The sequence below is a fragment of the Actinia tenebrosa genome, unplaced genomic scaffold (assembly GCF_029948245.1).
Source record: "Actinia tenebrosa isolate PJP-AT-01 unplaced genomic scaffold, QUT_ActTen_1.0 PGA_scaffold8__29_contigs__length_14323225, whole genome shotgun sequence".
NCBI lineage: Eukaryota > Metazoa > Cnidaria > Anthozoa > Actiniaria > Actiniidae > Actinia > Actinia tenebrosa.
In genome coordinates this window covers 850,663-873,287 of record NW_028292585.1, presented here as the reverse complement: position 1 = coordinate 873,287, position 22,625 = coordinate 850,663, and the positions used below count along the sequence as shown (strand labels likewise).

The 22,625-nt window shown below is 39.5% G+C and overlaps 3 protein-coding genes across 3 annotated transcripts; 1 reads left to right on the top strand and 2 right to left on the bottom strand.

The window, feature by feature from the left end:
- Positions 1–367: 367 nt before the first annotated feature.
- Positions 368–2,650, top strand: LOC116294874 (uncharacterized). Its single transcript, XM_031702562.2, has 2 exons — positions 368–435; positions 921–2,650. The coding sequence occupies exons 1-2, from the start codon at positions 372–374 to the stop codon at positions 2,084–2,086; spliced, it is 1,230 nt and encodes a 409-aa protein (XP_031558422.2). The 5' UTR covers positions 368–371; the 3' UTR covers positions 2,087–2,650.
- LOC116294867 (protein transport protein Sec23A) lies at positions 2,323–11,055 on the bottom strand. The gene is made up of 20 exons (XM_031702550.2): positions 10,856–11,055; positions 10,663–10,781; positions 10,505–10,562; positions 10,099–10,185; positions 9,435–9,515; positions 8,973–9,044; positions 8,390–8,476; positions 8,038–8,286; positions 7,282–7,341; positions 7,095–7,193; positions 6,395–6,510; positions 5,833–5,956; positions 5,649–5,729; positions 4,948–5,234; positions 4,708–4,846; positions 4,449–4,522; positions 4,051–4,138; positions 3,870–3,956; positions 3,367–3,522; positions 2,323–2,989 (listed from the first exon to the last, which is right to left on the bottom strand). The coding sequence occupies exons 1-20, from the start codon at positions 10,955–10,957 to the stop codon at positions 2,831–2,833; spliced, it is 2,325 nt and encodes a 774-aa protein (XP_031558410.1). The 5' UTR covers positions 10,958–11,055; the 3' UTR covers positions 2,323–2,830.
- Positions 11,056–14,762: 3,707 nt separating this feature from the next.
- On the bottom strand, positions 14,763–21,994 carry LOC116294435 (protein-glucosylgalactosylhydroxylysine glucosidase). The gene is made up of 7 exons (XM_031702034.2): positions 21,101–21,994; positions 20,156–20,346; positions 19,386–19,723; positions 18,850–19,181; positions 17,885–18,070; positions 17,138–17,299; positions 14,763–16,172 (listed from the first exon to the last, which is right to left on the bottom strand). The coding sequence occupies exons 1-7, from the start codon at positions 21,734–21,736 to the stop codon at positions 15,816–15,818; spliced, it is 2,202 nt and encodes a 733-aa protein (XP_031557894.1). The 5' UTR covers positions 21,737–21,994; the 3' UTR covers positions 14,763–15,815.
- Between the last annotated feature and the right edge of the window lie 631 nt (positions 21,995–22,625).

Below are 22,625 nucleotides of genomic sequence, written 5' to 3'. Positions count from 1 at the left end.
GACAGCTTCGATGTGTTTTCAAATATATCCCACTGAATAAACCTGCATGGCTTCAAATAGTGAACCTTAAAATCAACTTAATTCCCAAAGAAAACGGAGTCAAAATTGTCTAAAATCAACCCATGTCAGCGCTACCTGTCTGATCATAATTCAGTTCAACGAACCTGTTGAAACCCTATCATTCTACCTGTTTTCCTATGTTTATATTTTGTCATTTTGAACCATGAATATCATTGTCTACGACTTTGATATGGAAGAAACTTTGATTTCAAATGTATTCCATGGATTAGTCTAAAAAGCCTTAATTTCGTATTGAAAATTTGTCTTTCTAAATGATCAGAATTTGATGTGTTTTTGGTAAGATGTTTGTCATGCGTCTGCTAGTGTTATTGCTGATGTCTACTTGTTTGGTGGCAACAGACACCAAGAAAAAAGGTAAGACGAGCTAGTGTTTATAAATACACATCTGAAGTACCAGCTAGTTTTATCACGGATCTCTTATACCATCATTCGATACACTCCTATAAATGCACATTCTAAGCCTCGGCAGAAAATATGTAAAACAGTGGACGTCGTTCTTGAACAACAAATATTTATTTTACCTAGAACTAAATTTAGAATATTTTAAAGAAGTCTTAAATATTTCATGTCTTGTTAAAAAAATAGTCAAAATACTTTTGCTATTGGTATATTTTTTGTTGTTGGAAAGAGCAACATTTATATTTCTGTATATGAGAATCATATATCAACTATATATTTGTATTGCGGTTGTAGTGTATCAAATTGAGCTGATCCTCGCAGTATATCAAGCAACTTTTGCTTATTATATTTCTATTTTCGAACAACGTTTCGCCATATGAATAGAGCATTAATGGAAGAACGTTGATTGGACTAAAGATATCATGTTTTTTCCGGCACAGGCAAACAACCCAAAGACAAGCAGAAACAGAAGCATCGCCAGTGGTTAAAACATCCTTTCTACCTCCCCCCAGGGAAGCACTTTATTGATGAGAGCATTCAACCTGGAAAACAGAACCCCAAGAAGCAGGCCCAGCAAATGAACCACAAGACTGTCGTCAACGGGCCAAATCCATTCTATCAATATAGAACTGGTAAAACAGGTTTTAAGATTCTGTTTTATGATCCAAAAGGACAAGCCGACATTGCGCAGATTCCAGCCTTCGGGACAAAACCTGCAAAGGCAGGTTCAAAAATGGGACAAACAGGTTTCAAGAAATTTCCAATGTACGATACCAAAACCGGTCAAGCAGGTTATGTGCCTATTCCAATGTACAGGACAAAAACAGGAAAAACCGGTTTCAAGAACTTTCCATTGTATGATACCAAAGCTGGTCAAGCAGATTTTGGGCCGATTGCAATGTATGGAATCAAATTTGGAAAAAAGAATTTCCCGATGTACAGACAATCTGGTTATAACCAGATGCCAATGTACCAAATGATGCCTGGACTAGTGCCATATAATACGCCATCTGCTGGTATAGTACCTGTACTGGACATAGCCGCACAACCAACCCAGTCTATGTATTTAAATTCACCTACATCTCCGGTTCAAGGAATAGATGCACCTTTGCTTGCAGCCAATCAAATGAACATGATGTACCTTACAGGTTTGACAGGTGAAACAGGTTTGACTGGTGAAACAGGTTTGACTGGTGAAACAGGTTTGACTGGTGAAACAGGTTTGACTGGTGCAACAGGTTTGACTGGTGCAACAGGATTGACTGGTGCAACAGGACTGACCGGTTTTGAAAATGTTTTTATGAACCAACAACAAGGTTTTTCTTTGCCTGGTTTTCCAGGATTACCTCTTGCTTCTCCTGCTTTACAAGCTAGTGAGGCACTGGCCGAGTCTGTATTGGGCCAGGCGGCCAACGCCCAGGCCAAATCGATCATTAGTGGAATCAGTAAACAAAATGACCCATCTTTTACTGTTAGTGTTGATGGAGTCGTCAGATCCGTTGTAAAGAAAGGTGATTCTGCAGTCAATCTTGATGCTGGTGGAGCAAGCATTTCTCTATCGAAAAAGAACAAAGTTTTAAAGCAGATAAAAAAGAAACGACAGTAAAATCTTTTCCTTTGAGCTTGAGTTTGAGTTTGCAGATGGGTTGAAGATACGTCTTGCAGCAAGTTAGACGAGTTGCACCAAATAACTGAGAAACGAGTTGCTGTATGCTAGACGAATTGCTGCATGTTAGACGAATTGTTTCATATTAGACGAATTGCTGCAAGTAAGAAACGAGTTGCTGATCGTAAATATTTCTGTTTTGAACGGGTAAATTTTATAACGCATGACGTTTCTGCTTATCTGATTACTTTTCATTTATTTCCATCCAACTAAACAATTAATAAATTTCTTTTGTGAGGACTTTTATTTAGGTATTAGGTATATGAAAAACTATGGAATAAACAAAGAGAAAATTTAAAACACTTTCTCTTGGTTGAACTGTAAGGCAGGACAAGTCTGAGAATATCTAAAGCATTGATAACTAATGTACGGTTAGAGCGCAGCAGCTAAGTAGTGTAAGTGGTGTTTCTAGGATTTGTTCTTGGTGCAAAAGAACTTGTTTTAAGGACATCCAGTCAGGAATAAATAAGTGATTTGGGTATAACGATATCCGCAAAAAATAAATTGGAATCTATGTTCTAAACTCCACAAGGGTATCTTTAAGCCAGCTTTTATAAATCGTATGAAAAGCGTTATTAATTGTGGGGCACAGTTTGGGAGTTCGAATTTCAGAGGTTTTGGAGTAGCTAAGGATAGTAAGACGAACGAAGAACAGACAGACAGTTTTTCCAGCAAGGGGCTATCTTATGAGGTGTTGGCTACAGCCAGTTTCTTGAGATGTTCCATGAAGACTTGTAGACTAACATCGTCTGTCAAGACAGGTGCCCCAGATGCGTCTTGTCCCCAGGCGATCATGTTGTTGTGGGTCTGCGAGGGGTTCACCTTCGATAGCAGGAAACGTTGCTGGAAAATAAACAAATTGAAGTATGACAATACTATCCTTTGTCTATTCTTCACGTATTTGTGACGTCAACGCCACCATATTTGATGACGTTCACGTGATGTCACCACCGCCATATTTGATGACGTACCATTGGTTTGTTTGTAACAGTTTGACGGAAGGGAGGCAGGAATAATGTCAGAAAACCTCGTATATTTGAGGAGATTATATATATGGCATGGTACGAGTAAAAATAGTGGCTACACAATACACCTTTTCCGAAATCGATAAACATGATGCATTTTAATCTACCTTGGGTTCAAACAACACAATGATGGATAAAAGATCTTTGTACCCAAGCTAGACCACAATGCACCATTCGTAGTTATGCATGGCTTACCTGGCTCTTTCCGTGTTCTGTTTCAATATATCTCGGCATGGGGAAGCGAACCTGCAGGATCTCACCAGCATCATCTATCGGAGCCTGGATTAACTGACGGAAGCTTTCATACTGAGGGTCATTGTGATAACCTGCTTTCTTCCACTGAGCGATGGTCTGAGGAAAAATGTGAAAAAAAATCATAAGGTTTTTGTGAATGAAAACTTTTTTCTGTTTTGAGTGCCGGTACAAGAACATTTGAGAGTCAGCACAAGTGTTCTGCTGTAGTCCTCTGACAATTTATTTCCTATGTATGTTTTACTGTACATAATGTACAAATCAGATACGATGATGGAAATATTACTAGTAGTTATATCATAGTTGTCCTCAACAAAAGACAGCTAATTTGAACCCGGCACAGTCACGGTAAGGTATTAATTAATCACAACGAGCAAGGTTACTGCTTATCCACTTAGGATGTATTTCCAACATTTGAATTGTCTATTTTTGCGTATATCTATTACCTCGCCATGATAGATGAGAATTTGGAAGAATGTATCGAGTAGTAGGATCCTGTCTGCTAGGATACTGCTTGAGTCCAGGAGAACAGGCTGTCAGACAAACAAAAGATAAATATAAAAATAATGAAAGATTGAGGTCAAAGTGTTATTAACACACAGGTGAGTGTATTTTATGCTGTAATACCTCTGGTGGTCCCTGGAAGGAGTACGAGTAAAGGATCGGTTGTATCATGATCAAGGAATTTGTCACATCTTCACGGTTTAGTATATGTCTGTGGAAGGAATCAAATAAGAAGTTCATCAGCTTTGATGCGGAAACGAAGGAAGAAAAGAAGCCAACCTCTTGTCTACTGTGCACAAGTTCAAACCAGTGGCCCCTAGTGTGTGCTATGGACAGACTTGTGTTAAAACACACTCGCTATCGCAGTGGGAGATACTTGCTATCTCGCAGGAGGTCAGTGCAGAGATAGAGGTTGGCCTTAAAGACAAAGCTGCTATGAGGTAAAGTGAGAAAGGCTAAATGGAAGTATAATACAGTAAGAGCCGTAGGTTTCTTGCTTAAAATGATGAGTATTTAGGTACCTATAGTATGCCGTTTCATCAGGACTGTTATTGAACACTTGTAAGAACTGTGATCTTCTTAAATGAAACATAAACTAAAAACAAAATACAGAAGAACAGCATTAGTAAAGTACGGTACCCTATCATCATCTTGAGCAAGGCAGGGTCACGGTACAAAATCAAAGCAGACCCAAGATGACTGCACATCGATTTACAATACTGGAAAACAGTGATGTCACAGTGCTGTCACAACAGATAGACAGTTGATATTGTCACATACCTGTGGGTAGAGGGAGAAGTTCTCTGTGAGTCTAAACGAACTTGGGTCATCTTTATGATACTCTCCAAACTTCTGACAAAGTCGAATTAACATGCGATCAAGCCATCGAAGTACATCTGGACCATCGTCTCCTTCAGCCCTGAAAACGATAGCAGAAAGAATCAACGTAAGAAATTTTCTCTCAAAGAGTATTGAATAATGAAATCTTAAACCATGATAAATCATTAGGACCGCTCTTACCTGGAGACAGCTATTCTACTCATCAGTACTGCCGCAGCTTCCTGGTCAAAGCCAAGTGCAATATGCCCTGTATTGGTAGCATCTACCCAGTTACGTGCACATGTTGTGACCCGCACCCTCTGTTGACCACTTGCGTGTTGATATTGCGTGATAAACTGTATGCAGCCTCGACCACCTTGTGGGACAGGCGCTGTGTGCTGGTTGACGATTTCGAAGAAGACTGCTGTAGTTGTTGAAGGGTCCATGCCACAGAATTTCCAGGCACAAGTTCCACCACTTCCGATTTCCTGGAATTGGTTAACAGAAAGAAAAATATCTTTAAAATCTGAGATTCTAGAGTAAATTTAGAATTATACTGTCACAGAAAACATTTTCTAATATATTTCAATTTTAACTGGAGGCATAGACAAGTTCAAGGGACAAGTGTAGGTGGAAGGTAATTACCGCCATTTGCATTGCTATACGGCCACCCCAGACAATAATCGCGACGTGCACTTTGCAATAGACTGCTGTCAATCAAACATGTTGATGTCATTTACAAGCTTTTGGATCGGCCCGGATAGGCCCGGTGAGTGTGGCTCATAATACTCGTAAACAATGGACAAGTTTTGGCACCTTTTGAATCACACCCACGTGTAAATTTTTGTCTGGGGTGGCCGCGTAACAATGCACATGGCGGTAAAGTAATCCATGGTACTTACTGTTTCAGATATGTTTGGTCCTTTACGATCCATCGATATACAAGGTCCTATGGCACCCGATACTTTTAATTCTCTTGAAGTCTAGACATATATCAAAATGTGAAGAAATATCATGAGAAAATTAGAACCTCATTAAGAGTAATGCATATTTCCACAATACAAGAAAAATGAAATTTCTTCTAACCTTGACTTCTAATGTTCCACCAAAGGCTATTTTAAATTCTCCACGCACATCTTTAGCAAATACTCTTTGGAATGTTTGTTTGAACAGCGCTGTGTTGAATGAATCTCCCATCACCATGTAACCACTGTTGAGGGGAAAGCAGGTAATTAAGGTACTGTCAGAACAAGTGATATGCCACTCTACTAACGATAAACACTAGGTTCAAAAATAAATCTGAGCTTGCACTGGTGAAAATTTGTGGTTTTTTTGACACTACACCCTCCCCCCACAAGCTTCAAAATTGAATCATCTCACCTTGAAGTATGTCACAACATGATCTATGCAAACATACATTGTGTCATCAAAAAGCATGGCGTGACACATCGTATCATTAAAACATACACAGGCCATTTCTGAGTTTGATAAATATGATGCATTGTGGTCTAGGTTCAGTACAAACAACACCATATAAGGCATGATGGACAAAAGATGTTCGTACCAAATTTAGACCACAATGCACCATAATCACTATCTCAGAAAAGGTCTATGGCGCAACATTCCATACTGTAAAAGCAGGACTTACCCTGTAGCATTTGGACAATATTTCATTTCATGTAAGCCTGTTTGATCCAGCTGACAGGCAAATATATCGATGACGTGTCCATTATCTGAGGCACGTTTAGAGAGTGCGTCATAAAACTGCAACAAACAATCATTGAACAATTAATGCTAAAGTTATAGAGTTGTTAAGCTGTGATTTACAGTATTTCCAGGTCCAACTGCTCAAAGGAACTACTAAAATAAAGAGGGAAATGTTCTCAATGATTTAATCTTTACGTGAAACAAATGAAACTTTGAACAACAAATCCTATGATGAAGAAAAAGTAAGTAAAATCTTTATAGAAATGCTTTTCGCTTTGGACCTGGAAGTTGTTTTTCCATACAAGTGATGTAGCATACTGTAGCTAACTCACAGATCACAGGAAAAGGGAAAGAACCCTTTGATGCAAGGAAAAGACCCTGATAAACTCCACTTGCATGTGGTGCCTGGTCCAGAAAGTTAACTTGAGACCTAAGAGGTGAGATGCAAGTACACTTCTGCTAAGGCACCAGTGACCCCTTCACTTTTAAAGCATTCTTTATGAGTTAAAACACATCTCTGTGGTACAAAACTAAGGTCCACTAAGATGCCTCCCTCACTTTGTTCTCCAGCTACATGTACTTCAAATGCTTATGACTACTATGGTCTTAATTCAAAGTTTTTCAAGAGAGCGTCAACACACCTTTATAGCTTTCCTGACATGTGGTGCGTTGTCTTTTTCAAGGTCATGATGTGACCTCATTGGGTTCTTTAACTCATTGTCAGCAACCATACCAGGACCCTAATAAAAAACAAAGTATAGTTGAATTCAATTGTTATAAGCAAAGATTGACTAACTGATGCAAACTGATCTGCAGAGTTGTAGTTACCTGTGTCGCAGGGCCTGCCATAAACAGCATGATTCTTGCTCCTGTGTTGGGGAATGTGCACTGAGAACAACACAACGTGAGATTAACAGTTTAGATAATTTGGGACTATAATTTAAGTTAATTCTGTAAATGTTAAAAGTAGTAGATACACTGTACGTGTAGGATCCAAGGCTGGTGTGTGGTATGTCCTGTGTCCTTGTCCAGTAGGGAGGGAGGGGGAGGGGAGGGAGAGAGGGGAAGGGAGAAATCAACTGGCAAATGCTTCAGCTCAATAGCCCACTTCTGAGATATGCACAAAGGTTTCAGTATGAGGCTAAGTGCTAAATGCTCAGTCATTCGTGACAGGTGGTAAGAATTAATTTAATTTAGCACATAGCCTCATACTGAAACCTTTGTGCATATCTCGGAAGTGGGCTATTTGGAGGGCATAACAATAGCTTTCCAATTCTCTTGAGATTAAAAATCTTTTGTTTTGTCCTATAAATTGAGCTGCTTTGACATCACATGCAGGGGGTCTATTCCTTACATAATTTAAAGGCAGGCGTTGAAAAGGAGATCCAAAGAATCACTCATACTTATACTAATTGCCCTTTATCATACAACAACCATGTTTATTCTCATGAGAATAAAAACCTTTGTTTAATATGCATAAAATTTATTTTCAAGTACTCAAATGCGATGCCATGCAAAATGGAATCTATTGCAGTTTAAACAAACATGGCTGCCGTGTGGAAAAATCTCATTAAGAGTCCTAACCTCTAAAAGCCCAGCAGCAATAGACAAAGCTACCCCACTAGACCTCAGAGGTCTCTTCCCAGTTGCTATTGGCCAGGGATCTCTCTGAAGTTCACCCAGTAAGTCAGTCAAACTCATGTCGCACTTGTGGACAGGCTGGAGGAATCTGTTGAAGGCATCATGTGGTTGGTGTGGTTGGTGCGGCATTGGTCCACCAGCACCCCTTGGACCTGGCTGTCCCCTTGCGCTACTTCCAATACCAAGCATGTCCTATAAGAAAAACCTCCATTTATTTTCATACGAAAACTGATCTACTGTATTTCCTATCTAAAGGATGACATTGTGTTTTAAAATCCAAGGTTTGTTTATATACCTGAATCTGTTTGGCACTCAAGTCCTTTGTTCCCCTGAACACATAACTCTTTGAGCATCCCTCACAGCCAAGTTCATGAACATGGACCTGAGGAACAAGTATAATGCTTTATTTTGTAGAATTTGAAACATATTAATCATGGTAAATGGAATTGAGGAACCAAGGAACAGCTGGAGAAAGGATGAATGTGTGTGTGTGGGGAGGGGGGGGGGAGGGGGGAGGTGGCGAGGGGACAACTGAGACTTATGATGGTCTGAAGTTGGCAGAAAAGACTGTGCAAGTCAGGTATAAAGAGTAAGTATATATTTGGGGTCTAAATATCATATAGCAAAGCTGTAAGCAATAATAGGACGTTTGCATGATGGCGTCACTGACCTCTACTACCAGACTCCCTTGCACACTTTCTTTTGTTCAGTTAGTTAACACCAATTGTCTTACTATTCTCATGAGGAAATATAAATTTAAATAAGAAAGAACATTCGCGAAGCATCATGGTAGTGGGAGTCAAATGACGCCATCATGCAAATGTCCTATTGTAGTTGACATCACTTTTTATTAGAAAGGTACAGTTTATGAAACTTACCATTTTGCCAAATGTAATGAGACCAACGAGAGCATTCGGAGGCATAAGACTCAATGACATCTGGAGTGATTCCTAAATCAAGAAATATAAACAGAGAACTTTATACATGTAAGTTATGGTTACAGTTGTATATCTATTGGCACCCACAACTCCATGCTTAGGGACACAAATGTGTCCCCAGACTCAATTACTTGCTTATGCTAACAAGAGGTTCCTAAATATTGATTGACACACACAAGATGATGCTTTGGACCTAAATTTGAGCAGTTACTGTATGTAGGTCTCAGGACCTGGATTGAAAATTACACTGATCATCTGATACAAGTGCAATAGCACTTGGAATAACTGGAGAAGATCATGGTAGTTTAAGGCTGAGAATTTTATCAGCTGCTGGAGCATTCTCTGACCTCCAACCCTTAATAAAAAACCTGTGATACAGTATGTATTCGATTGTAAACTAACCTTGACTGCTTGGAAGTCTTCTTCATCCATGCATGTATCCAGTACAATCAAGAAGATCAAAGGGCCAGGGGTACCTCCTCTCTGCAGAAAAAAACCCATTTGCTTATTTAATATCATTAACTCACTTTAAAATATTGTGCCCAAGCCATAGATACAATGGTTATACTATAACTACAATGTACTTATTACACATTTAGGGTCGATATCTGTTTAATAGAAGCCGTGAATAAAAACCATATCAGTGAAGTCCTAAGATATCACTTTACGACAAACTGGAAACTATAAATCTTGTCATCGTATCGACCCTTAATGTGTAATAAAAAATTATTACATGTTAAGAGCTCGATATCTTTTTTATTCACTTGTTTTCCATATGATATCGCTCATTCGCAATATTACATGGAAACTCCTGAATAAAAACAATACCAAGCTCTTAACACGTGATAATCTCTATATATGCAATACTTTCGTAATTACGCTACACATATAACTACAATATTATAGATGTTGTGTAATATAGCAACTTGGTTTTTGGCTTCCGTCAATCAAATTTCTAAATGTCTGAGTTGATTGAATGAAGTGTTGGGCTGTAGTAGTGGAGTAATGGAAATAGGTGTAATAATGACAATTTCATTCCATTGGCATATGCAAGAGCTCATCCTACCTGTAGGGTATACTCAATAGTAGAGAACTGTGGAATCAGTTCTGCTGGCTGGTGCTGCTCAGAGATGCCTGCATATTGTGGTGGGAACTGTAACAGAAAACAAACAGTGAGTATTAATCATATACATTAAATATCTATATCCATATAAAGACAGGACGGATGATTCATCAAAACCTAAACTATAATGTTTCTTTCCTTTATTCTAAAAATACAGAATATGTGTGATTCCAAAGAGTACAACTGTATTACTTCTTTGTTTAATGGTTGCAAACGAGATGACACATGAATATGGATACAACTCAACAAAGAATCTTGTTCTCTTGGGAAATATATTAGAGTAGGTGTACACTGGAAAGTCAAAATTACATGTAGTAAGTCTGGACTAATAAATGTATTAAATACTTACAGCATTTCTTTGGAAGCAAAAGTTACAATGCCAAACTTTAGATCTGTAGTCCACTTGGCTATAAAAAAAAGTTATAAGGAATGAGTAAAGAAATCGTATAACAGACACGTCAGAGGAAGAAAGACTTCATTTTGCTGTCATAAGTATCAACTACATACCAAAATGGGTTCAATACGGCTCGACAGCTGTTACGAGAACACAGTACAGGATCATAACAAATAGGAGGAAGATCAGGTCTTTCTTTCAACGGCGTATACGTACAACCAACAGGAACAACCTGAGGAAGAAAGACGACATTTTTGTAAAGAATCATCAAAACAACAACCAAGTTTGAGGTCATTTTTCACCAACCATTCTCGTCGCTTCGAGTCGACTTGATGGCCAAACGTTCCAGCTGAATCGTACGCCATCTCGGTCTTCATTCTGGTTGATATAGTCTTGATAAGTGGTCATTTTCGTCTCTTCAAGGAAGAAGAAAGTGCGAAAATGTCGAGAAACGTTGAGAAATTCTCCACTGTAACACCGGCCACGTAGCAGACATGCGCAAAACACTCTACCACAGAAGCCCATACAGGAATTAGACATAACACAGGAAGACCATAGCTTAAAAAACATATCTGCTTTGTTTTGCCATATACTATATTGTGCGCTTAGAGTGAACCGCATTCGTCTTTGACATTAGCTGTATGTTCGAGCTTGATTTGATTTGCGCAATAATTGCTTCAAAGCGATTCAGTGGGGAATGGTGTTTTTACTTGAGTCACTGAGATGAGTATACACGGCGATTTTAGTTCGTTCGGTTTTTTTCCATTATAGGAATGGAGGGGAAGAAGTAGGGTTGGTCTAAGCCATCATACTTTTTACAGAAATCTACGACTCATTGTCGCTTTGTTTTAAGCTCGGTTAAATCACCAACGAAAATGATAATTTAATCTAAAGATGAATATTTTCTTTCAAAATAAAATTACTATCTGAATCTACCAAAGTTTATGGTTATGGCCATGCTTTTGTCAAGTTCGCGTTCTACTCTTGACTTATATTTAATTTTTGAACCCGTTCAATCGAGAAACGAGCACTCACTTAAAATCAATTTAATTTATTATGGTTACAAACATATTTTTTTCAAAAAGCTAATCTTTAAACTTCAATCATAAATAATGTCTATTATTGAGATAAAATGTCTCCAAACGTCGTCTCAAAGTTGTTCCCTTTGTCCTTGATGGTCAGAAATCCAACCTCTTCGGCCTTGGTTTCGTGTAGGATTGCTTCAAGATACAGCCAACTGGAAGTATAAAGAATAACAGACTTAGTTTGTGATTAAATGGCGCGTTTTGAGGAAAAGACTACATCGCGGGCGTAGAGTGCATTTCACAGCCCCCTCACAGCCTGAATTACATACATTTACTGTATTTTATGGGGGTCCTTCTCCGCCCGTGATATAATCTTCCACCGTATGTATCTTGGCTTCACTTTAAAACCTACTTAGAAGACATGTATTCGTTCAATTCATACCACTTCTAATATGACAAAATCATTATAAGTAGATTCTGTATGACTGTGAAAAACTCAAGGTGCAGACTCGTCCAGTCGAGGACTCACTTTCTGTCCGATAATAAGCTAAAACAATTATTTTCCCCGCGCGGGACTTTTCACATATGTTGTGAGACTGAGCGGATAGCTATTAGTTTCAGTGGAACTAGACCAGAACATATCTTTAGTGGAGACCGCAAGAAAGGCAAATAACAAAATTTTACGATTATCCATACCATATATTCATACCATGTTTTGGATAGTTCTTATAATTGATCCTAACGTTATCCTGTGAATCAATGTCACAGTACGGTTTAAAACAGAAGATCAAATTGTCAGCATGTTTAGTCCCGTTTTCCGTAGGAAAAAAAAAAGCTAGGCAGACAATTTACCTGATTTTGGAGTATCGCTTAATCTGATTTAGGAGTATCCCCTGCCTGATTTTAGGATTATCCCTTCGCCTGATTTAGGAGTATCCTTTCACTTGATTTAGGAATATCTCTTAACCTGATATACAGTCGATCCCAAAAACGTTGTCCAAGTGAAAAGAGGTTTATAGGACAATAAATGTCACGTGTCTCATTAAATATTCAGTTTTACGCGCGTGGATTTTTTAAATTAGCATACTGATGCAAAAGTAAATTACAGTATTGAAAACTGAATCTGAAAGATGCCGCGGGCTTTCTCGGATGATTTAAGGTGGAGAATGGTATACCAACATTTGTTTTATGCAAAAACATACCAGGAGATAGCCGCTAATCTGTTTGTAAGTCCTGAAACGGTCAAACGGACGTATGGTAAGAAGGTATGGTACGTGCAGATTGGTTTGCTCATTACTCATTACTCAGTCTTGCAGAACGTCCTCTAAGTCTGGTAAGGCTTTCACTAGCTCAGAACTTAGCTCTGAAACGGTCTCTAACACTGGAAAATTGGGTAAACTTCTTACAACGTAGCTAGACTTCTTCTTGGAGTCCAAAACCCGAACTTCTAAAGTCGAAAGAACTTGTTTTGAATTACCCGCCGTCGACATTTTCTGCCACACATGTGATGCAGCACGTTCAGATTCCTATTTCCACACGCGCGTAAAACTGAATATTTAATGAGACACGTGACATTTATTGTCCTATAAACCTCTTTTCACTTGGACAACGTTTTTGGGATCGACTGTAGGATTCCCTACAGTATTCTCTACCTGGTTTAGCAGTATTCCTTAATCTGATTTAGGAGCATTCCCCGTGCCTGGTTTAGCAGTATTCCTTAATCTAATTTAGGAGTATTCCCCGTACCTCGTTTAGCAGTATTCCTTAATCTGATTTAGGAGCATTCCCCGTGCCTGGTTTAGCAGTATTTCTTAACCTGTATAGGAGTATCCCTTAACCTGATTTAGGAGTATCCCTTTTAACCTTATCGAGATAAAATGTCTTCAAACGTCTTCTAAAAACCTGCCTTTTTTGTACTGTAGCGGTTAGAAATTCATCCTTATCAGCCTCGGTTTCGTGAAGAATTGCTTCATGATACAGCCAACTGGAAGGATAAAGAATAACAGGCTTGGTTTGTGATTAAATGCCGCGTTTTGAGGAAAAGACTACATCGCGGGCGTAGAGTGCATTTCACAGCCCCCTCAGACCAAATTACATACATTTACTGTATTTTAAGGGGGTCCTTTTCCGCCCGTGATATAATCTTCCACCGTATATATATATATATTGGCTTCACTTTAAAGCATATTTGGAAGCCATGTTTTTCAAAAAAATATAGATTGTAGATTCCATATGTGCAAAACTCAAGATAAAGACGAACAAATAGCGAGCTTACTTTCTAGCGCAAATTTTGTAATACACTAAAAAACGCACGAGACTGTGATCTTGCGTGACCTTATAGCCACCGCACCACAGGGATGCCATACCTGGGATTTAATTTTCTAACCATTCGTCCAGTAGTTTTAATAAGTCCTTACACTATTCTTTGCCCAGTTCGTCAAAACCAATTCACTCTTGCGGTCCGATATGGATAGGGATCGCTATTGACGTTACATTACGGCCACGGACGGCAGTGAATGGCTGGCGCAATACCAAAGAAGCGACTACATGGTCTACACACACGACAACCAGCGTCCTTCAAGGGAGATTATATGGCATTTAGCCACGAAGCACTGCACTGCACATAAAAGCTGAGGTTAGTAAAAATTTATACGACAGAAGTTTAATGCTTTCAAGAAGCAGTTCTAGGGTTCATTTATGGGACTTCTGGGTTTTCCAGTTTTCTTTGCTCTGCAAAACTTAACACAATAATTCCCAATTCAACCTGTGAGTAAGCTGCATGTGCTTTGACTTTTATCGGTTCAAGGTTGTTACAGGGTTCTATCTGTGAATTAGTCATACCCTGACTTTGATCAGCTCAAGGTTATCCTACAAGTTGTTTAATGGTTTGATCTGCGAGTTAGAAATGCCGTTATTTTGATCAGCCTAGAGGTTGTTTCAGGGTACAATCTGAGTTAGCCATGCCCTGACTTTCATCAGGTGCCAAGAGGTTGTTTCAGGGTTCAATCTGAGAGGTAGCCATGCCCTGACTTAATAGATCAGCCCAGAGCTTCTTTTAGGGTTTGACCTGTGAGTTACCCATACCCTGATCAGCATAGAGGTTGTTTCAGGTAAAGATAAAATTTCAAGTTTCAAGAAGTTAATAATTTAAATCAAAATAAGTCAGAAATAAGTCATAACACACACACTAGTATGAGAAATCTTTATTTATATACATAACCTCCATTATTTCCTTATGTCATGATTGATATTTAGTTCAAGTTTTCCTCCACTATATAATGGTCAATAATAGCATGCTACACATTCTTCTCTCCCCCCCCCCCCCCCCTAACAAGTCATAGATTATTTGAATAAAGTTTTCTCAATTTTGAATACTTCTACTTCTAAACATTAACTGGGAACTAGTATTCCAAGGTCATGAATGTCATAATGATGGCACATGCAGGGTGGACCCAGGAATTCATTAGGAGGGGGGGGGGGGGTTCCCAAATGAAGACATTTAAAAAGAGATATTCATCCCTTTGAAAAAGCGTTAAAGTAGTTATTTACACACACATATATGAATAATAATAATAATAACACAACATTGACATTAGTGGGCTGTAAGGTGCACTGCAAGATACCCTGGATCTGTCCCTGGCATGTAAAACTAATTGACAGCAGATTACATCAATCAAAATATTTGTTCTGACACTTCCCATGTGGCTTAACCTTAACCTTAACCTAAACCCAAACCCTACCCCTAAATGGTATGAAATGGGAAAACATTACACCCAAAGAAAAGAGGTCAATCTTTTTAAAAGTTCAATATTACTAGTAGTAATATAGGGTAGAAATGTACTGTAAGCCTTGAGTACTTTTGTGCCTCTATCTTATTTGAATACACAGTACATTGACATCTTATACTGTCTCATTAACAGCCAATCTATTAATCTAAAAGTTTTATTAATATACTGTGCACACTCAATACAGTACTATTTGGAAAAGATTTCATGTGACTTTTGGCAGATGATTGGAAAGCATTCGTATGGAGATTTACCAAACAATTTTGAGCCATAATTACAGCACACAATTTACAGCACATCAAATCAGAATTCAGAAGCAAAGCAAGGCACAGCACAGCTTTACCATACTGTAAACTTTTCAAATTTAAAAGAAATTAACTCTTCATTTATGGTTTCTTGAGTAAGTGAAGAGAAGAGCAAAAAAGCCGGTGAGGTGTAGAGTGTCCACATAACAAACTATTGCCGCAATCTAATTTTTCCTTTTCCTCTCATTACACTGACAGTCTTGTTGTATTGCAGCTCCTCAACCTTATTATATAAGACTACTTCTAATTTGGGTGCTATTATTTCTTTCTTTGTAGTTAAGGTGATCATAACTCGCTTCCTCTTGATGACAAAGTCCATTGAGTTACCAAGATAGTCCACACCTTTGATGGATAGCTTCTTACTGGAAGGAGTCAAAGTTGGGTTGAATTCAAGGTGATCTTCTCTAATACGGAACCCTCCATAGCCAAACAGGACAGCCTGTAGGAAGCCACCTGCACCTGTTATGAAGTTAACAGCTCCCTTCCGATTGATGTTCTCCGTCCATACCTGTAAAAGTCTCTGCATCAGTAGGTTCAAGCAGACCTCTTTACCATAGGCATAATGTTTTCCCATTTGATCACTTGCCATTCTCTTAAGTATGTTTTCTTTGTTTGATTGTTGTGAGACTGAAGAAATATGAATTTGGATACAACTCAAACAAAGTATCTTATTCCCAAGAGAATGACATAGAAAGAGAAAATAGGAAAACATTACAACATAGGAAAAGTAATACTTTATCGTATGGCATACATGTACAAAAGCATCCCATGTGATAACTTGTGTATATTATAAATAGTGCCTGACTGCTAAATCTCTTAGTACCCATGGCACAGTCATGGCATGGAATTAATGTCATGTCATGAATATTTGTTGCATACCCACAATCTTAGTTTGCGAGTCACACTATAGTCTGAGTTTCAATTCCCTGACTCTGCATCACATGTGAGTATAGAGTTAGTTACCTAGGTTTTCCTCTGTCCGTTTACAGAACACAAACTAAATTTCAGTTCAATGTGTGAGTTAGCCATGCCCTAACTTTGATCAGCTCAGGGTTGTTTCAGGGTTCTATCTGTGAATTAGCCATACCCTGACTTTGATCAGCTCAGGGTTGTTTCAGGATTCTATCTGTGAATTAGCCGTACCCTGACTTAGATCAGCCCAGAGGTTGTTTCAGGGTTCAATCTGTGAATTAGCCGTACCCTGACTTAGATCAGCCCAGAGGTTGTTTCAGGGTTCTATCTGTAAATTAGCCATACCCTGACTTTGATCGGTTCAAGGTTGTTTCAGGGTTCTATCTTTGAATTAGCCATTCCCTGACTTTGATCGGTTCAAGGTTTGTTCAGGGTTCTATCTGTGAATAGCCGCATACCCTGTCTTCGATCGGCTCAGGATTATTTCAGGATTCTATCTGTGAATTACTGCTGCTAGACTTGTCGTCCGTATCAATAAAATTGGAAAGTTGTTAAACTTACCTTGAAAGGGCCATTGATATTCTTAAAATTCTTCAAGAAAGCTCTGTTGGCACGTTTCTTTTCGCCAACTTCCAACCAGCCAATGGCCGTCATTGCATGTGTCATGGCTGGTCCACGGGCATCAGTAATGTTTTCGTATATGTCAAGGTCATTATAACGAACCTGTGAAACAACAGTAATAATACTAGTAATAGGATCAGTTGCGGTAGGAAAGTTCCCGCCAAAAATACAGGAACTTAATATGAGCCACATGCTTGACCGAGTTTCGTATGTGAGGACTGGGTCGAAACCGGACAATCGTGAAAACGGTGCCATGAATAGAGACCTTTAGCATCGGGTTTACTGCTAACTGCTACCTAGGGATCAAGCCCAGAAACATGTCCGCAAACGCGGAAGAATACTTATTATCAATGAAATTCAAAATGGCGGCTCTTCCAGCAACAACTTCAGCATGACGTCTTACAAAATGTCAAAAGTTTGACGGAAAACGCCTGACGTCGAACTGCAATATGATGGTTGCGGTATCTAGCAAGAACGTGTTAAAAGTCTCTAATATCTCCATTTTCCTGTCCTTTTGGTCAAAATTGGGCACGGTTTAGTCGAGCTCAATGGTCTTATACAACTACATATAATTTTCATTTTATCCAGCTTTTTTAACAGTTTTTTCTGTCTCCCAGTCCATTTATTCCTTTCATTTAAAACCCGGCAATGTCCAAAAAGTCCCACAAGACCATAGATTACTAATACCTCTCTGGTCATGTTGTACATGAGCGGATAACCAACAAGAATAGCATCTGCTTGTTTTGTTTTAAGGCCATCATGGAAGTCGTCGAACTCGGGATGATACTGCAGATCTTCGTCAAATGGGATGTACATTTTGGCCGCCACTTTGGCCCAGTATGGGGGAACGTACCTGTTCAAGATTCTACCGCACTTTGGAAGAATAAGAAGGGGGTATGTTAATGCTTTGTTGTATACTTTTGCTATCCCACAACCCGGACTCTCCGACTATAGCTAGAGGCGAGACTTTTGCCTGAAGTTAACTCCACGTTCACGTAACTACGTTTCAATATTCATAACACATTGTTGTATTGGCCTTGCTTTCCAACTACAGCTAGAGGCGAGCGGCTTTTTCCTGAAGTTCACTCACGTTCACTTAACTAAGTTTCAGTAGTTATGACACGTTGTATAGGCTGTCAAAGCTTTCTATAACGCGATCCAACGATGAACTGATATTTATTGCATTATCAGTGGTGTTGAGTTTGTAAGCAAAGGGTGCACCCACTAATAAAACGCTTGAAAATCCTGGATGGTGCACACGCCCCCACTCCCTCCCCCAGAAAAATCCTGGATCCGTCCCTAAAACCGGTTTGTGGAATTCTAGGGATATCGGCTATAGCCCATGAAATCTGGAATATAGAATCAGGGATCCTGAATTCAACAATTTCGAGATTTTTTCTTTCTAAATTTCCTAGATTCGTCCGTGTATTTCTCTCTCTACTACTCTATCACTGTCTTACTACCTGTACTACTAACCATTACGAAAATATCATTGGAAAAGTGTCTATTATCTATGACCCATATCTGACTTACCACCTCTGTGGCATTGCAGCTTCACGACACAAGCGTGATGTCGCGCGATCTCGCGCGATCTTCGTGATCTTACATCACGCAGACAAAAATACGGGCCCCAAGGGTAAATACCCTATTACCTCGAGGGCAAACTCAAGATTCTGTTTTGCCACGACGTTAGTGTAGAAAGAGTTGTCAACAGGAAACTGGTATTCGTCCGGTGGCATTACGTAGTTGATTTGATATTGATCTTTCTTCTTGTCGTAATACACTCTACTGGACCAGAATTCTGCAGTGTAGTAAACCAACTTGAATCCAATGTGACGAAGCCACTGAATATCCTTGGTAGCGTACCAATATATTCTAGCAGTATAGGCAATGTCCCCAGTGATGTGAACTTGATGTTTACCGTATTTCCAACCAGGAGAAGTTTCGATTCCAGTGAGAGAGCTTTCCCATGGAAACATGGCACCTGAAAAAGGAACTTTGATAGTTGATCTCTTCTCTAAGAGCTGCAGCTGCCTGCCTGCCTGCCTGCCTGCCTGCCTGCCTGCCTGCCTGCCTGCCTGCCTTGAGATTATATAGGTTACTTCGTAGACCCTTACACCTATCTAACAGAAAGCTCCATTCTCACCATATCAATATTAGCACATCTTGATACCGTCATTCTACGTACCTCTATATTTATTCAATCTGGCTATTCGTCTAGCAGCAGGCAGTCGATCGTATCGATATTGTAGCGATGCTCTGGCGAGATCTGGATACAAGAGCAACAAGAATGGAAACATCCAAATATCCTGGTCCCAAAAGGTATGTCCCATGTATTCTTCACCACCGGACAGTCCCCCCGGACTTAAGCCGTACGGCCAGTCAGCCCGGGTAGAGCTCAGTATCTGGTACATACTTGCATAGACAGCCTGGGATAACTCAAGGTTGCCGTCGATATCGATACTGCCGGAGTTCCATAGTTCTTCCCAGGCTTTTGTATGATGCCACTGCAGAAACCGTGCACGCCTGTAGGACAAGAGTAAAGGTTATTGGTCATGAGCAATGAGACAATTATTGGTCCTTTGGGCTACCTTTGTTATCATAAGGAGTCAAATCCACCATGATTAAACGTCTCATGAAAAACATAAAACAATTTTCTTTTGAATTAAATCAACTCCTTTACTTTTGGAAGTAGTAATACTCAAGGGAATAACACATGGTCTGAAATATTAAGAAGTGTCTATATACGTTCGCACGTATTGACCTCTACTACCAGACTCCCTTGCAAACTTTCTTTTTTCAGTCAATTAGCACCAGTTGTCTTACTTTTCTCATAAGGGAATATACAAATTTGAATAAGAAAGAAAAATTCGCATTATTGTAGTGGGAGTCAAATGACGCCATCATGCAAACGTCTATTGGCTTGACAATTACAGCAACTTGGAAGCATCTTCTTACTTTTCCCCTAATCTCCAAGCATTTTCAGCTTGACGCCATGGATCAAACTTGGTATCAATACTTGTTGCGATTGCTGTAACATAATACCAAGTCTTCCAGTCATGTGCTTCTATAACGATGTGGTCAGGAATATCTTGAAATGCAAGAGCCACCTTGGATTTTAGACTGTCTACCTCTTCTACGGTCTTGATCTAGGGAGGGACATTGATAAACATAGGTGAATTTCAGACAGCGGTTGAAATATAGGCGCATGCGCCTTGCGCCAGACGCCAGGAAGAAAGTTAGGAGAAAAACTGGACACGAGAATGCTGCCATGCAGATGTCCATGAGAGAGAAAAAAGCGACACGGTCGCGGTACTCGAGATTCTGGACATCCAATCAGAATGCTGGGGTGAGGCTGCAGTAAATATTAATATGACAAGACACGTCAAATTTAGTTTCTTACTGTTGTACAAACTCCGCTCAAAAAAATGATACAACGATTATTAATGATCATTAATGATAATTAATAAAAAAATCTTTAATGATTTTTAATGATACAGTGACTATGAAAAAAACGCTCAAGTCAATTAAAATAGAGTCAGTAAATCGTATGATACACTGACTATGGAAAAGAACGCTCATATGTCAATTCAAATAGAGTCAGTAAATCGTATGATACACTGACTATGGAAAAGAACGCTCAAGTCAATTTAAAATAGAGTCAGTAAATCGTATGATACACTGACTATGGAAAAGAACGCTCATATGTCAATTCAAATAGAGTCAGTAAATCATGTGTGTGCAAATCTGAAGGGAGAGCATGCTGTAACAACGCATGCGTACGCGCTGAATAAAGTGAGACTGCGCAATCGATTTTTCAACATCGGTATACGGTTTCCTCTTGACCTTGGATTGCTCTGATATTGTATTTCAACAAAACAATCCAACATTGTTATACCTTACCTCTCCATAAGCCATCTCCATTGCTAGTTCTTTATCCACGGTGTATTGCTTCAGTCCTATATCATTCGTATACTCGCCAAAATTATTTGAAATATTGAGGGTGACGTTCTGGCTCAAGTCATTTTTGATTGATATTTCGACGACAATTAAATGTCTCAGTTGGCGATGCGCGTAGAATCTCTGCTCGATCGTTAGCGTTTCGTTAATATTCACCACAGCATCAAACCACTTATAGAATATCCCCTTTTTGATATCAAGAGCGTAGGAGGAATCACCTTGGATTCCAAATACCTCGAAGGAGAGCGAACATGTAGATGGAAGACGTGCCCTATGCGTGTGCTGGGTGATGTTGATGGGATAAATCGGGTAGAATTTGGAGTACGCCTTGCCATTATAAAGGCCCGAGACGTGAACAGTATCGCTGTATAAAACACTCGCAATATAACCATTCCCGATTGTCGGCATCATGTTTCCAGCTCGGTTCCCGGTGATCGACACGGTGCTGAAATCCTCAGAAGGCATTTTCTTTGTGTACAATAAAGTCTCTGTGGATTTCTTTGGTGATGGTCTCATAGCCGTCGTCGACAAGAAGAAAAACTGTACCGTAACGCATATCGCTAGACCAAGAAACGCCATGACTAAAGATGGCAATTACTTGGATTTTCCTGTACTAAACCCAGCGCATCTGATGTAGAACAAGACAAGAGCTTAGTATCGTCGCCAGAATAACGGTACTCTCATACGCAGCCGCTATACGCGCTATTAAATAACGGCGAAGGCTGCCAAAGATATAATCTATATTATGCAGGGTCACGTTTTTTCCTGCTGTTGGCTCAGGTTTCTGAGGTTCTTTTGTGTTCGTCTTGAGAACTTGAATCCAAGGAAGCAACAAGACAAGCAGTGTTTGTAATAAGATCCGGTTAACCATAGCGCGCATTTCAAGTTCTGGCAGGCTTGTGATCAGCGTGAGAAGTTAAATCGAGTAGGGAGGGGTACGTGACATGTTGAATCCGGATATGACCCGCCAAGTTCGAGAGGCCCCTGGGTTACCTGTGGTTTTTGTCCTCTTGGCACTATATTAGCATATTGATATAAAATCAGCTGATCACCAAGGGAATGCAAACTTGTACTGAACGGCTTAAAGACACTACTAACTACTTTACTCTGCTAAAACCAGGTTATACTGGACGAAAAGAGAAGAAAAAGAAGGGCAACAGAGTCAGCATCGACGGAAAAAAGAGGGAACTTTTTGATAAAGTTATGAACAATGGTAGTGGCAACTGGACGAAGACTTTACTGGCTTCAACATGGCGAGTAAACCTCTATTCGTAGCTGGACAGAACCACAATAAAGGTAAGAGCGGGTTAATAACATTAAGATAACTCCTTTGAAAAATTTGGCATTTTAAAGTGAAGAAGGTGCAAATTTATTCGCCAGGGCTCGGTTGTATCGCGAAGGTTGGAAAGCGCCATCCAACGGACAAACCCTTATCCAGTGGATAAGTCGATGCTATTATCCAATACAT

Excerpts from the sequence above, each read along its gene's own strand:
- LOC116294874 (XM_031702562.2), top strand. The coding sequence starts at position 372 with ATGCGTCTGCTAGTGTTATTGCTGATGTCTACTTGTTTGGTGGCAACA. Across the intron at positions 436-920 it reads AACAGACACCAAGAAAAAAG|GCAAACAACCCAAAGACAAG; the intron begins GTAAGACGAGCT and ends TTTCCGGCACAG.
- LOC116294867 (XM_031702550.2), bottom strand. The coding sequence starts at position 10,957 with ATGACCACTTATCAAGACTATATCAACCAGAATGAAGACCGAGATGGC. Across the intron at positions 7,342-8,037 it reads TTGCTGCTGGGCTTTTAGAG|TGCACATTCCCCAACACAGG; the intron begins GTTAGGACTCTT and ends TGTTGTTCTCAG. Across the intron at positions 4,139-4,448 it reads GATGAAACGGCATACTATAG|ACATATACTAAACCGTGAAG; the intron begins GTACCTAAATAC and ends TTCCTTCCACAG.
- LOC116294435 (XM_031702034.2), bottom strand. The coding sequence starts at position 21,736 with ATGGCGTTTCTTGGTCTAGCGATATGCGTTACGGTACAGTTTTTCTTC. Across the intron at positions 17,300-17,884 it reads TGTACAACATGACCAGAGAG|GTTCGTTATAATGACCTTGA; the intron begins GTATTAGTAATC and ends GTTGTTTCACAG. Across the intron at positions 16,173-17,137 it reads ATATCAATGGCCCTTTCAAG|GTATGGACGGAGAACATCAA; the intron begins GTAAGTTTAACA and ends AGACTTTTACAG.